Raw genomic sequence first — 16762 nt, 5'->3', positions numbered from 1 at the left:
ACGCACCTTAACTTTGAATCCTTTGTCATTATCAAAACTCAGGTTCGATCGTCGGATGCTTCCCGCACCAACAATATTTTCAGGTAATTTAAACCCGTCCTACCTTTAATAGGCCAGACATATACAGAGGGCCATATGTTCAATCTATCCTCATCTGAACGATAGTGTATGTATAAAGAGTTTTATGAGACGAAATGTTATCAAATCCACCAGGCTTTATCCAACCAGGTGTTCACAGAGAATCTTATGTCCGTTCAGCCTTTACCCGTCCAAACGCGTACTAAGAGCTATATATAAGATTAAGTATCTCTGGGTTCGTCTTGGCCTTGCCCGACCGAGTGTTCAAAGAGAATCTTATATCCATTCATCTTTTACTTAACCGAATGCATACCAAGAGCTATATATAATATTAACTATCTCTGGACCCGTCCTGGTCTTGCTCGGCCGGGTGTTTACAGAGAACCTTATATCTGTTCATCTTTTACCAGGCTGAACACGTACTAAGAACTATATATAAGATTAAATATTTGGCCTTGCCCGGCCAAGTGTTCACAGAGAACTTTATGTCCATTTAGCATTTACCCAATCGAATGCGTATCGAGAGCTATATGTAGGATTAAGTATCTCTAGGTCCGTTTGGGCCTTGCCCGACCTAGTGTTCAAAGAGAACCTTATGTCTGTTCAGCCTTTGCCCAGCCGAACACGTATCGAGAACTATATATAGGATTTAGTATCTCTGGGTCTGTCCGGACCTTGTCCGGTCGGGTGTTCATAGAGAACCTTATGTCTGTTCAGTCTTTACCCAGTCAAACACGTATCGAGAGCTATATATAGGATTAAGTATCTCTGGATCTATCCGGGCCTTACCTGACTGAGTGTTCCCAAAGAACCTTAATATTCATTCAGGTTGACCCCATCCAAGTATTTCACACTAGAGTCATCTGAGCAAGACCCAACAATTAGGTGATCAACTGACCCAGATGAGGATTGCTTTCCTATCTCAACTTTAACCCCCACACTATCTTAACCAGAATCTTCCCATCATCTCCGAAACCTTCTCAATACAACTCGTATCAATCATGAACTTCTTCTCCCAATTGATTACCTAATCGTTCGAGTGGATTTAATTAATCACTTGATCAATTCAGAAGTAACTATTTGTCATGAGGAACCTCCCAATCGATTGGACTGATCTTAATTGATTATCTAATCAATTAACACACCTTTTGCACTGTGCTTCATGAACCAATCGATTACCTAATTGACTGACCCCCAATCAATTACCTAATCGATTGGTAAGTAATAAAAAGTGTAGAGTTCTAAATTAGCTTCATTTCATATCTAATATTACCTCATTCTGATATCCAAGTAAAAAGTTATTGCCTTTGGAAGTTTGCTATATGTCAGAACTTCCTCATTTCATGCCAACTCTGTGTTGGATTTACAATCGCCAAGTGTTCTGTCAACTTTTGACCCACTTGGATTTTCACTTTGCTAACTTCCTGTTGGACTTCTGATCACCAAGTATGGTCCTCCTTGACCCACTTAGATTTTCTTCTTGCTTAACCAAAGTTTGCCAACATGTGACCCTCTTTGATTCACTTAGACTTTCCTTTGTTTAACTATAATTAGAACTTCCATTTATCAATGTGTAATCCTTCTTGACCCACTTGGACTTTCCTTTGTCTAACCATATTTAAGACTTTTTTTTGCCTAACCCTCAAATTAAGATTTTGCCTTACCTAACCTCTAGTTAGGACTTTATTGCTGGGTTGCAAAGTTACAAAAAAGTGCCATATTGAAAACACATGGGAAATATCATAGGTTTATAAGGGAAAGATATCTCAATTGGTATGAGACCTTTTAGGTAGAGCCTAAAAATAAAAATCATGGGGGCTTAGGTCCAAAATGGACAATATCATGTCATTGTGGAGATATCTAAATTCCTTTTGGTCATAACAATTGGTATCAGAGCCTAGACTACTAGAAGATCTAATCGATGACTGTGCACAAGGGCAATAGTCTAATTGAGCCATGTGAGTAGAATATTGACTTTGTATAAAGGAAGTGGGAACTCCCATGTCCGAATCAAGAGAACCAGACACCAGACAAGAAGTCCTAGTTGCAGCTAGGTAAAGAAGTCCTAGTAGGTCTGGTGGACCTAGGGGCAGGAAGACCTGATGAGTCAAGAATCAAACGTGGAAAGCTTGTGATTCTTCGTTTGAGGGGGATTGTTAGGTTGCAAGATTGCAAACAAAGTCCCAAATTGAAAATACATGGGAAAGATCATGGTTTATAAGGGAAAGATATCTCCATTGGTATGAGGCCATTTGGGTAGAGCCCAAAAACAAAAATCATGAGGGTTAGGCACAAAGTAGAGAATATCAAGTCTATGGAGATATCTAAATTCCTTTTGGTCCTAACATTTACCATTGCCTAACCCTCAAGTTAGGACTTTGTCTTGCCTAACCTCCAGTTAGGACTTTTCCAGTCAAGTATCTGATCCTTCTTTACATACTTGACTTTCCTCTCACATACCATTAAGTATTCGATCAACTTTAACCTACTTAACCTCTTCTCACATATTGTCCAAATATTGAAAATCGAGCTCAAATCCACTCGAGCTTAGTTAAATTGATCAACCTTAACCTGAAGATGATTGCACCAATAATCTCCTAACAATCTTCCCTAACCTCGAGTTAGACTTTCTCAGTCAAGTATCTGATCCTTCATGATCTACTTGACTTTCCTTTAGCATATCATCAAGTATCCGATCAACCTTGACTTACTTGACCTATTCTCATATATTATCCAAATATCGAAACTCGAGCTCGAATTCACTCAAGCTTAGTCAAACTGATTAATCTTGATCTGAGGAAGATTGCATCAACAATATCCCAACAGAATCTAGGCAATGAAAGTCCTAGCTGGGCTATGTAGTGGAAGACCTAGTTGGGAACTAGGTAACGAAAGTCTTAGCAAGGCTAGGTAGTAGAAGATATAGTTGGGAACTAGGTAACGGAAGTTGATAAGGGAAAGTCTAAGTAGGTCAAAGGTTGGTCGAACACTTGGTGATTGGAAGTCCAAGTAGATCATGGAGGATCAGACATTTGGCACGAGACGATAAGTCCAAGTGGATCAAAGGCTGACTGGACACTTGGTGAAGAAGTTATGGTAGGTCAAGGATAACCGAATGCTGGACAATAAAAAGTCCAAATGAGTCATAGATGACTTTAAGATTGAGAAAAGGAACCCTAAACTCAAATTTAGAGTTTAGGGTTAGATAATCGATTAGCTCATGTAGAGCCGTCAATTTGGGTTGGGCCTGTCAGGTTGACCTGCCCTGCCAAACAATTTAAGCGGGTTGGGTTGGAATTTTATCAACCCAGGTCCGTCGTGGGCCGACCCGCCTAGGCCCGCAACCCGCGCGGATCGGCCCGCTTGGGCTTGGGTTGGCCCGCGAGTTGACAAACACATGTAAGCTAAGTTTTAGGTCAATTTATTATCTTTCTTTATTATAATTTTGAAATAAAAATAGTATTTTTCATCCAACATAAGTACTCGTTTGTGTTCATTTATATTTAAAATACATGTTTATGTATACATTTAATTGTAGAAAACTTTTTCGAAGTAAAATGTTAAAGATATGAAATATTTTTTATTTTTTTTTTAAATTTTTGATGGGCCCGCGAGTTGGCCCACCAAACCCGCAACCCGCCTTAGAATGGGTTGGGTTGGAAATTTCCCAACCCGCCAAGTTGGCGGATTGGCCTGCCCCGCCCCGCAAAATGATTAGCTCGCCACGGGCCGACTCGCCCCGCCACGGGATAGCCCGTCTGACAGCTCTAAGCTCATGGTTAACAGATTAGGATAATTGATTAAGTGCTTTTCGTGAAGCACGATGATATGGTGAATAGGGGGCCTAGAAGGCAGGTCAAAGTCAAGGGAGATGGGTGACATGGCGATCAAAGTCAAGGAGAAGTTAACACTTGGGGATAGCAGAGTTAAATGACCTTGGCCAAGTGGCCTAGCTAATTGGACCAGAGGTCTGATCGGATCTTGAGTCCCTCAAGAACAATAAAACCCTAAGCTGCATTAGCACCCTTCAGAGCCGAGTCCTTTGGGTCACTCAGAGATTGCTCGACCAATTACCTCGACCCAGTGGTCTATTCTCTAGGACCTAAAGTCTGATTGAACGTGCGGGACAGATGGCCTGATTGGACTCCATGGTCAAGTGAAGAGGCCGAGCAGAGATTGAGTCCTTGGGAGGGTATCATTCTATAATCGACCTGACCCGACCCCATCGACAAATGAGGTTCGATCGGACGACAGAGGAGGCTCGGTCGGCCTACCAGCAAAGCATATCAAGGGCCCCATAAATCCAATGACCTAAGATTTCTTTTTGGCATATTGTGTAATAGTTGTCAGAGAAACAAAAAAATATTCCCTATGTATTCTTTATGAGAGAAGCTTTCATTATGCAAATTACGTAAGTAATGGGTTCATTTTTGAAAAGTGTGAAGAATAGTTGGTCCTTATTTTTTCGTTCAGGGAAGTCTCCATCAATAGACACAGGTAAGTTACATTATGTGAGGTTACTCGTTCAGAGTTCATTGTTCTTCACTATTCTTTTTTCGGAGATCATCTGTCTAACTTGAGCGTCGAAGTGTCTGAAACGGGAACCCCTCCCTAACCTAGTTGGTGACATTTTTTCCTCTACTTTCTATTTTTGACACGCAAGAGTGCTCAATGTCACTTTATTCCAGCTCATGGTCTTCTAGCGGTCAACATCGAAGTCACTTTCCCAATGCACCATCTTCCCCAATTTTATATAGGATCACACGGTAAGGCTCGAAATCAATTGGTCAATCGATTGAGCCTTATGTTAATCGATTAAGGTTGTGTTTGCAAAAACACAGAATGTGCTAGAAATGATTCATTAGGGTTAATCGATTAGGAAAATCGATTGAATATGTTTTCTCGAGCGAACAAAAAGGTGAGGAATCAATTGAGGCAATTGATTAGCTCATGATAATCGATTGGGGTAATCAATTAGTCATGTTTTCTTGAAAGAACATAAAGGTTCTGGATTGGGGCAATCAATTAGAAGTTGTCGAATCGATTTGTATGACTCACCAATCAATTAGATAGGCGAAAAGAGCTATTCTATAGGTTTTCAACGGTCAAGTTGACATGACAATCGATTAGGGATAATCTAATCGATTAGGAGGCATTAAAGTAACCATAGAAAAGGGGTTTTCATGAAGATTTGAATAAGACTTGTTTCAGCTAGTTCTTGAGTGTTTGGAGAAGAAGTGCAGCTGCATTTTCCACCACCAAGAGACAATTTAAAGCAAGAAAAGAGCAAACAATGCAAGGTTCCTCATTATAAACTCTAAAAATCATTCTCAATTATATTTTGTGTTTGCGTTCTTGTTATCTTTTTGTATTCTCGTGCTTGATCTTGTACAAAGTTTCTCTACCTCCTAAAATAAGGTTTTCATAGTACATCGATGAGTGAAGAATGAATCCTTGGATTAGTCACTTCAGGAAGGTGAATACCAAGTAAAATAGATGTGTTAATATTGTTTTAAGTTTCCACCATAAATCAAGTTCAAAGAAGTGATCGAAACTATTCACCCCCTCTATCTCTATGCATGTCTAAACAAGTGGTATCAAAGTGAGGTCGCTCTTCATCGGACTAATCGTCGGAAGAAGCAATGAGCTAGAGGAAGAAGAAGAAGAAGTTGAAAGTTGAAGTTCTAAATTTCAAAAGTCAAAGGACTCATCATTAAGAGAGCCCAAGTTCAAAAAAGGATTTCTATGATGGATTCAGATATGACATCCGAGCACTTCCACCCTTCAGATTGGGAGGATTCGACCAATGGAAGGCTAGGGTTGATAATTTCTTCATGATTAACATTGAAGAATGGTTCATCTTAATAGAGGCATTTGAAGCCCCAATTGATTGTCAAGGAAGACTCCTCAAGAAAAAGAAATGGACCGAGGAGCAACTTAAAAAATTTGAGACAAATGATAATGTAACTAAAATTTTGGTTAATTTATCGCCTAACAATATCTTGTGTAAGATAGAAAATTATAAGGATGCAAGTGAGTCATGGAGCAAATTGATCAAGCTCCATGAACATCTAACCTCAATATAAAGTGAAGAAAAATTAAAGAGGAAGACTCATTAAATCGAGAATAAGAGGTTTTGGAAGTTGAAAGATTCTCAACATTTGAAGATGAAGTTGAAGAGGCACTACCTCAAGAATTAAGGGGGACTGTAGTTTATTAACACTGGAATGAGAAAAAGCCTTGACATCTAGATCAAATGAAGAATCATATGTCACCCCTATAAATAAAGAAAGTATAAAAATTTTAAGTTATATAAAAAAAATCATTACAAGAGAGTGTCCAAGATTAGTCAAGAAGAATACTAAAGTGACACCTAAGATGAAGGAGAAGTCAATGAGGTCGGCCTTATGATACAATCAAGAGGGACATTATCAGAACCAATGTCCAACGGGGAGGATTCCGATCAAGAACAAAGGAGGAAGCTCAAGTTAAGGGGGAGCTTCTAAGAGCAAATCTAAGGTATCATTAGTTAATGGTATTCCTTCATATCATGATAAAAAGCATGTTAAAAATATATTTTATGATTTTGATGCTATTTATTATGAAAATAGGAATAATGATAATTCTAGAAAAAATTATAGAGCATATCATACTAGAACAACTTTATCTAAGGATAAGAAGGTAGAAAAGAATTTAGACAAGAATTCTAAAGAAATTAGATATATGCCTAAAAGGAAAATGCTCTAGGAAATCATGGAAAATTCAAATTTGAGGAATTAAGGATTGAGAATAAAGTCTTGAGATCAAGATTTGATAAATTAGAAAGACCCTTAAGAAAATAACAAATGAAGTCAAGGGGTCTAAGAAGAAAAACCTAGGCTTAGATAGGCAAGAACCATCTAAGGGCAAGAAAGGTTTGGGGTACAAACCTAAAACCAAGGAGGATGTGCCATTATATCAAGTGTTCCATATAGATATGAAATTAATCCTAGGTCTAGAAGTCAAGTCAAAATTACAAGGGAAGCTATTCCTAGAGTTGACTTTGAGAAGATTAGTATGACTAAGATTTCTATGAAGTCTAGGAAAGTTATTAGGAAGATTTTTAGGGAAGTTATCTCTAGTGAGTATCTAGAACACAGAAGGAGCACCAACAAATTTTAGATTCCTAAGAGTGTATTCTCTACAGAGTAAATGGGTTTAGAGTATATCAACTCTAATTGGAAGGGTAGTTAACCCACCCATAGTGAAATTGACACTTTAGAGAATTTTCAAGGTATTATAAAATCTTGAAAATAAGAAGTTATCATTTACTGTCGAAGAGTTTAAAGAGTGACAAATGAAATATGAAGGAGCTTAATCAAATTGACACAAATATGATAGAATACAAAGGAATGCTAAGTTGAGATTTTTTGGTAATTTTTTTTTTGAAAATGGGGACAACTTATGCATATTTTGGATTAGCGATTAGTCAATAATACTTAGATAGAAAATCTAGATACTTTGCTTATAAGCCATAAATGTCATGTTTGTTAGGGTCTTGATCACCGACTAGAGGGGATGAATAGACGGTCATCCACTTTGTTCACTTTCCTATACTTGTTAGCACAACTAGCAAAAATACACACAACCAAATATGAAAGCTAATCCTAGAGACAAGAAGAAAGAAAGTAAACCTTAACACATTTAATTATGTGGTTCCGAGATGATGCTCTTAATCCACAGCTATTCGTAAGGTGGACAATCCCTCAATCCGTCGATGAATTAGTCCCAGAACTCCGACTGGCTCAATCCTCTTTGTTGGTGGAGAAACCTCACCGCAAACTCGATCAAGAACTCCTGGATTGCTCTAAGCTTTAGAAACTCTATTAGGGGTTAACCACCTCTAATTTCATCATTAAAGCCAGCTAATCCGAGTTCCATTATATAGAACTTGGAAGGAAACACCTCAGCTGTATTTCCTCACCAGTCGATTGCCATACTTGTTGGGTCACTCCAGGAGCTAGAGGGGGGGGGGGGAGGGTGAATAGCTCGTCTCGTTTCGTCGATAATGATTTACAGCGAAAAACAAGTAGCAAAGCTCCACCAATGCTAACACTAGGTTTACTTGGTAGCCACTTCAATATGAGGTGACTAATCCAAGGATCCACACTTGAGCACACTCTCCACTATGAAAACAACTTATTCTCAGAATAATTCGGAGATGGAGAAACCTCATACAAACCTTGTATTTTGTGTTTGCGTTCATATTTTCTTGTTGTATTCTTGTATTTGAGATTGTACAAGCCTTTTCTACCTCCAGGAAAAAAGTTTTCATAGTGCATATGTGAGAGTGAGGGGTGAACCCTTGGATTAATTACCTCAAGGAGATGAATACTAAGTAAAATAAAGGTGTTAGTATTGTTTCAAGTTTTTCACTGCAAATCATCTTCAAAGAAGCGAACAAAGCTATTTACCCCTGCTAGCTCTCTACATGACCTAACAGCCCAACATGGAGTTGGTAAGAGGAAAAGTCCACGTGGATCATGGTTGACTAGATACTTGTCGGTCGAGAGTCTAATGGGAGTTGTCATGAGACATGAAGTCTAAATAGATCAAGGTTGACAAACACTTGGTGATGAAGGAAGTTTCGACAGGTTAAGGGTGTTCGAATGTTAGGCAAAGAAAATCTTGATAGGTCAAGGGTGACCTGATGCCAGATAATGGGAAGACCCAACAAGTCAAGATTGACTAGATGTTGAATTAAGGAAGTCTTAATAGGTCATAGTCAATCGAATAATAGATAAGAATGAAGCCCTAGTAAGTCGGGGTTGATCTGTATTAACCATATGGGGAAATTATGGAGACATGAAGATCCCTTGGCATAAAGGTATTTGATGTGAATAGTATTTTCTTATAAACCATGTTTAAGGTATGTTATAGTGTTTGTGTTTTTTTCTATAGTACTTATGGTGCGTTTGGTTGAGGGTTATTCTAGATAACCTTGGTTATCCATCCAATGTTATCAATGAAAATCTTATTTGATTTAGGTAATCGGTGATTCCCGAGTAATGATCCATGCATGATACGTCAGCAAAAGGGGCATGCAACATGAAATCAGAAAACCTCATAAAATTGAGATTTTTCTTTATTCTGAGGTTAACCATTTTTTTTTACTAAAAATACCCTCTGATATTTATACTATAGGATAAAAAATACCCCTAAAATTTTTATAACAAAAAATTTATTTTAAATTATAAATGTTAAATAAAAAATAAAAATATCTGTTATTTTATTTAAAAAATAAATTTATATTTTTAAAAAAATAGTAAAGTTAAAATAACGTAAAATACTTAAAAAAACGTAAACTTAAAAAAAGCAAAGTTTAATAATAATAATAATAATAATAATATATTAGTTTAGCAACATAGGGTAATACAGTAAAATATTAAATTAAATTATACATTAAAATTTTCAAACAAATAAGTTTTTATTATATTGCTACATTGAACCAAACAATATTAGGTTATATTTTATTTCTCATAATCTTAATTACGTGATTACAACCAAAGTCATATATGATAATTTGAACTAAACAGACCCTTAGTAATTAAAACCTTCTATTGTGTTTTTTCTTCCGTGGTAATGGTAGAATATTATTGTAACAAATAGAAAATTAGGAAATCGATTGATTAACTTGACTGATCAATCGAGTTAGGCAGTTGACTATTGTTATTGTGGCAAATAGAAAGTTAAGAAATCAATTGACCAACTTGATTGATGTTGATTAGCAGAGTTGGATAGTTGACTAATATTACTGTAGCAAATAGAAAGTTAGAAAATCAATTGTTTAGTTGAGTTGGGTAGTCGACACATTACTGTTGGCACTATTATAGCGAACATAAAATTTCTCAATCTAATATAACACTCGACTATTTGAGCATCAATCGATTGATAAATAATAACAATTGACTATTCATGGTCAAACCAGAGTTGGTGAGAGCTCTTCTATAAGTGCAATGGTCTTTTTAATGGAGCAATCGGCTATTGATTTATGAATAATTGATTGATAGATAAAAAAATAACCTCGACCTGAAGGCTATAAAAGAAGAGTTTTAAGGAGATTTTCGGAGATAATTTTTTAGGGTTTTAGAGACAAATGTTGTTGCATTTCTAGATCTCAGAAGGCAATACAAGAGCTACAAACATCCATTAAAGCAAAGTTTTTTAGTGTAAATTATTCATTTCAATTTCTTTTGATATCATGTGTATACCTATTTTTGCTTTTTATTTGTTTATAAAGAACAAGTATTGTAAAAGGTTTTTCTACCTCCGAAAGGTACATTGGCGGAGCCAGCCGGAGTGATCCATTCGGACTGTGGGCTATACTGATGCGGACGCTCGGACTGTCTTCCACTATTGTTCTATATTTTTTCCTTTTTCCATAGGAAAACCAAGCTTTTTTCTTCTTTTGACTACCGTTGGTCCCCGGGCTACAACCCTGAGTACAACATCACTTGGCTCCGCCATTGGAAAGGTATCCGATAAAAAAAAATATAATGAGTATCGCTAGCACTAGACCATGGAATAGGAATCGAGGGTTCTAAACTACTTAAAATTGATTTGTTGTGCATGTGTTCTCTTTGTGTTTGCTTCTTTTATTTTTTCACTGTGTGTTAATACTTTATTGACGAGCACAACAAATGATGATCAATAAATAGAGGGAATCATTATTCACGCTCCTCTATAACATGAATGACTATATATATATAGGGTAATGCTAAATGGCCAGAATCTGGCCAGCTAAAATGCATACATGTATGCATATACAAGGGCATTTTAGTAATATCAGATATGTATATTAATTACATGCATGCACATGCAGGTATTATAATTGGGGGATACAGATTTCTAGCTGGCCAGATTCTGGCCAACAAGATTTACTGATATATATAGAGAGAGACTTTTAATATATTGCACACCGCTCGGTGTGCGCCTCCACCGCATGGGTGCCTAGAAGTGATTCGAGCACCCTGACTCTTACTCCATTATGGCATTCAGATCACTTTTAGGTGCCCCGACTCACTCAGTCGTGCAACATAGTCACAAAAATTAAATGTGTAGCATATTAAAACTATATATATATATATATATATATATAACCCTAAACCCTAAATCATTACACCACAGCCAATATAATTTCTCATAATTTTGAAATGCACTTTACACAGCCAGGGGCGGATGTATCGGGGGGGGGGGGGGGGGGGCCCGCGGCGGTCGCCCCCCTTGCTTGCGGAGCAAAAAAAAAAAAATTGGGGAGCAGGGGAGGTAAGAAACTCTTCACAAGCAGGCGGTAGGCCGCAGCAGCCGCCAGCCGGAGAAAAAACACGAGCGTCGACCATCGAGCGATTAGCGAAGAAAACGATGTCGGTTCCTTTTTTTTAATTGTGAACCACGTGGTCCACGTCCACGTTGACACGTTTCCATAATTCCATATATAAAGGTTTTTTTTAATATTTTTATTTCTCTCCTCCGTTTTGTTAATTGTGAAGCATGTTGTCATGTTGACATGTTTCCTCAATTTATTTTTTATATTTTTGATGTTTTTATTTATCTCTCACAGAACCTTGTGATTTGCGATTTGCCCTTTGTTTTTTTTCTCCGCCGAGCGCCGACCAAAGCGGCAAAGTTGAAACTGAAAGCCCTGCGCCCAAAGCTTTTTTTCTCTCTGCCGAGTGCCGATCAAAGGAGGAACCTTTCCAGATCCATCTTCTTGCGCCTTTTTCTCTCTGCCGAGTGCCGACAAAAGAGGAACCCTTTCTGATCAATCTTCTTACTTGCGCCAAAGTCCAAACGCCTTCAGCCTTCATTCAGGTAAGTAGATTTTATTTTATTTTATTAATAATTGTTTGATTGTTTCTTGATTACAATGTATGATACAATTAACAAGTTAAAATTTTGATTGTTTAAATGTTTAGTTGTTTTTTATATTTGATTGTTGGATAATTAAAAATTTAGATTTGGTATATTTAATGGTTGGATAATTTGTAATTTAGTTTTTGTATAAACTCTAAATATGTAATTAGTTTTTTTATTAGTTGTTAGTTAATTGTAATTTGTGAATATTGATAATTTATGTTAAATTAATTTTATTTTTTAAAAGAATTGTGTCGAATGATATTAAATAATTTAATTGTGTTATTGTTAAATTGTTCACATCACTTTATATTGATAATTTTTTCCCATACATTATAATTTGTAGAAAATGTTGAAATATTTTGCAAAGAGGCCTAGGAGTTCAATTGAATCGTCTAGTGTTCCGGATGAAGAATCTACTCCTGCACCACAACTACCACCACCTCCTCCTTCTCCGCAAATTTTATTTGAAAATATTGAAAATCTGAGTAGTGAAGTAGAAATTGTTGCTGATCGTGGTTTACGAAAATTGATTGAAGAGTATGATGTTGGTGCTAGAGATCGTATTCGAAAAGAATATGTTGCTATGGGCCCTTGTCAACCTCGAGGCCATAATTTTCCAAGAAAAAAAATGGGTAAAGACAATAGATGTTTCAGAGAGATTTGGTTTAAAGACTGTGATTAGTTGGAGTATAATGTTTCAAAGGATGCAGCCTTTTGTTTCTGGTGTTATCTTTTTAGACCTAGTAATATAGGGTTAGGAGGAGATGATGTGTTTACAAGATTTGGTTTCATAAATTGGAAAAAAGCAATTGAAAAATTCAATGAGCATGTAGGTGGAGTTGGTAGTGCGCACAATGAGGCAAGAATACAATTTGAAGGTTTCAAGAATCAAAGACAAAGTGTGGAGTATTCATTTTCATCGGGGAAACATGAGCTTGAAGTTGCTTATCGCAAACGCTTGACTTCCATTTTAAAAGTAATTCGATTTTTGTTGTTACAAGGATTGCCTTTTCAGGGGCATGATGAGTCTTCGACATCATCCAATAGAGGAAATTTTTTAGAATTGCTCAAATATTATAGCTCAGAGTGTCCAGAAGTTGCGGCAGTTGTTGGAATGAATGCACCTGGAAATAATCAAATGATTGCCCCAAAAATTCAGAAGCAATTGGTGAATGCTTGTGCAGTTAAGACCACAAATGCTATTCTAGCTGATCTTGGAGATAGGTGGTTCACTTTACTACTTGATGAGGCTCGTGACTGTTCAGTGAAAGAGCAAATGACAGTTGTTATTAGATATGTGAACAAATATGGAGAGGTGATTGAACGATTTATGACTGTAGTTCATGTTGCAACAACTACAGCTGCTTGTTTGAAGGAGGCAATCGACTCTTTATTTGCTAAGTATGGTTTGTCAGTGGCGAGATTGAGGGGTCAAGGATATGATGGTGCTTCAAATATGTCTGGAGAATTTAATGGATTAAAGTCACTGATAATGAAAGAAAATCCGTATGCATTGTATGTTCATTGTTTTGCTCATCAACTCTAGCTAGTGGTTGTAGCTGTTGCTCAAGCAAATCAATATGTTTGTGATTTCATGTGGATTGTTGGTTCGATTGTGAATACATCTGCATCATCTTGCAAAAGGGCCGACAAACTTCGATAACTTGAACATGACAGAAAAGTTAAACTTCTTGAAAGATGAGAGATTAGTTCTGGTAGAGGACTAAACCAAGAAACTAGTCTAGCTAGACCTGGAGATACACGATGGGGGTCTCATCATTCAACTTTATGTCGTATTGAACAAATGTGACCATCTGTTATAGAGGTTCTTCAAAATTTGATTGATGATGGTGATCGTTCTTCTAAGGGTTTAAGTAGAACTTTGGTTGAAAGAATGGAGAGGTATGAATTTGTGTTTATTCTACTATTGATGAAACGTATATTGGCAATCACAAATCATTTGTCAACCGTTCTACAAGAGAAAGATCAAAATATTGTGAATGCGATGCGTTTGATCAATAATGTGAAATGCAAATTGCAAAAGTTGAGAGATTCTGGATGGGATATTTTACTTGAGGATGTGAAGAAGTTTTGTAACACTCATTCCATTGAAATAATTAATATGACAGATAACATCAACAGCCGTAGTCGTTTGAAGAGAGATGGAAAAAATGTTAATTTTTATCACTACTACCATGTTGAAATCTTTTGTGAGGTAATTTCATAATTCTTTTTTTGTTTACCGTCAATTAAATTCTTTTAAACAGTAGTATATTTATTAATTTTTACTTTTGTTGTTTGATTTTTAAATTGTAGGTTATCGATATTATTCTACAGGAGATGGATAGCCGTTTCTCTGAAACAACTACAGATTTGTTGATTAATATGTCATGCCTTGATCCTATGAACTCGTTCTCTAGATTTGATGCACAGAAGTTAGTGCGTCTGACTCATTTTTATGAGGATGATTTTTCTTGGAATGAGCGTATGTTGGTTGAACAAGAGCTTGAAACATATATTGATGACGTCAGATCAGATGAACGGTTTGAAGGCATTTCAGATTTGAGAGCTCTTGCAAAGAAAATGATTGAAACAATGAAGAACCGTGTGTTTCCTTTGGTTTATCGGATGATTGAGCTAGCCTTACTTCTTCCAGTTGCTACTGCAACCGTTGAAAGAGTGTTTTCGGCAATGAATATTGTCAAAACAGATTTGCGAAACAGGATTGGAGATGAATGGATGAATGATAGTTTAGTAGTCTATATCGAGAAAGATGTTTTTAATACTGTCGACAATGAGCTAATTTTACAGCGTTTTCAGAACATGGAATCTCGAAGAATGCAATTGTCACGTATTCGTTAGTAGACTGCTTTAATATTTTAATATTATTGTATGAGTTTTTTTCATAATATTATACCTTTTTTTCCTGAATGTCAAGTTATTTAAATTATTTTTTTTAATTACATAGAAGTTATTAACTGTTAAAAAAAATTCGCCATGCTCAGATCACGACCGTCCCTCCATGATTCAATTCCTAGATCCGCCACTGTACATAGCAATATTACACAATTGCCATAAGATTTCAATATTTACCAAACAAATAGAATTTATCTATCAGCTTACTCTAAGTCAACTTTAAATTCTTTGATCAGCACTGTTTTTATTCATATCATTAAAAAAAAACTAACCACTTTTAAAAATTATTAAAATAACATTTTTTCTATGTATTTATTTTCTTTTCTTTTCCTTCCTTTTGTAATTGTCTATAAAACAAAAAAAAATCCTTTTTTATTAAGGTCTTCTATGTAAATAAAAAATAATAAAAATAAAATAAAATAAGTTGGAGTACTTGGAATTGCTTGGGACAAAATAGTTCCAAGATAAATCACTATGGGATATGGATAAAAAGAGTGTCTTTTGATGATATAGATAAAGAAGATGCTCATTTAAATTTTCGACTATTTTTTTTTTTAAAAATATTAATTTAATGATACAAATGATTTCAAAGTAATTAATAGTTCTAGTTTTGTCAGAGCATGCAATCTAGTCTTTAAAACATTAATCAATCAATCTATAAACAATCTTGACTTCAGTCGAGTGATGACGAAGACCCTTTGGCATAGATCGAGCACGCAATACTTAGCACATGGACACACTGCCACTTCAACAAACAGGACAATAATTAGAAGAAATAAATGCCTGCCTCAATATATATAAAAGTAAAACCACCTAACAAATCACATTAATCTCATTCCGGATCTCCACCGCGATTAACGTCCGAAGAAATCAAGCTTAGAAAATCCGCATTTTTCGGAGTTGAAAACCCCCGTCCCATGCAATGCATCGTCACTCATTCAATTGACGTGTTGCAGTCAATTTCGCTGTCTGATACTCCTGTTGTATTATTTATCTGTATTCTGTTTATTATTATTATTTCACTTGTAAGTGCTGTTCTGTAGTGGTGGCCACTGAGCTACTGATAATATTCAAATGGAGACTATGGCTTTGTTTGTTAGCTAGGGAAGTTAACCTAATGGGAGCAACTCCTCCTTAATTAATGGCGAGCAGCGAGATTTGTGTGCGTGGATCGTGCATGCAACAACGCAATTAAATTGTACAGCCACTATTTCTCGGTATCAATTTTCTATACAGATTCTTTTTTTTTTTTTTTAAAAACATCTTTTGTATTTATATGGTTATTACGAAATGGATCGAGCTTCTAATTCAATCCAAAAACGGTAACAGTTTGTAATACTAAAGTTTTAAATTTTTTATTTGTCATTATTTGATCAAACTCATCCGCCTACTGGTCTACAATAAATTCCCTTAAATCTCAAATTTAGAATTTAGAGTCATACTATTTATCAAATTTGATCAAACACATAGTTGATTGAAACTATTTATCAATTGCATGGATGACTCCCATTAAAATATTGTTCACACGGAATTTAACTTGTACTAAGGGATTTTTAATGTCTAACTCCCTCGTAAGATTAGTAGTAGTTAATCCTAGCATATTAGAATCTTATCCTTGCCCAGTATCCAATTAATTTCAATCTATTAAGATTTTACCCGCTTAATATTCATTTAACTTTGATCTATCAAGATTTCTCATCTTATACTTAATATCCTATCAACTTTGACTTATTAGAACTTTGTTATTACCAAACATCCTCCCTTCTTGACATATTAAAATTTTATCATTTGACATGCTAAAATTTGGACTTCTCTTCTCATGTCTAACATCTAATCCTTCATGACTTAGTCAAAATTTTCACCATGTCAAATA

General features: G+C 35.9%; 1 protein-coding gene across 1 annotated transcript; it reads left to right on the top strand.

Annotated features, from left to right (window-relative positions):
- The first annotated feature begins 4496 nt into the window (after positions 1–4496).
- On the top strand, positions 4497–14835 carry LOC122010651. The gene is made up of 6 exons (XM_042567160.1): positions 4497–4575; positions 11678–11928; positions 12317–12533; positions 12975–13418; positions 13797–14146; positions 14290–14835. Exons 1-6 carry the CDS (start codon positions 4497–4499, stop codon positions 14833–14835), a joined length of 1887 nt encoding a protein of 628 aa, XP_042423094.1.
- Positions 14836–16762: the final 1927 nt, after the last annotated feature.

The sequence above is a fragment of the Zingiber officinale genome, chromosome 8A, assembly GCF_018446385.1.
Source record: "Zingiber officinale cultivar Zhangliang chromosome 8A, Zo_v1.1, whole genome shotgun sequence".
Taxonomy (NCBI): Eukaryota; Viridiplantae; Streptophyta; class Magnoliopsida; order Zingiberales; family Zingiberaceae; genus Zingiber; species Zingiber officinale.
This window is presented reverse-complemented; position numbering and strand designations above follow the sequence as displayed.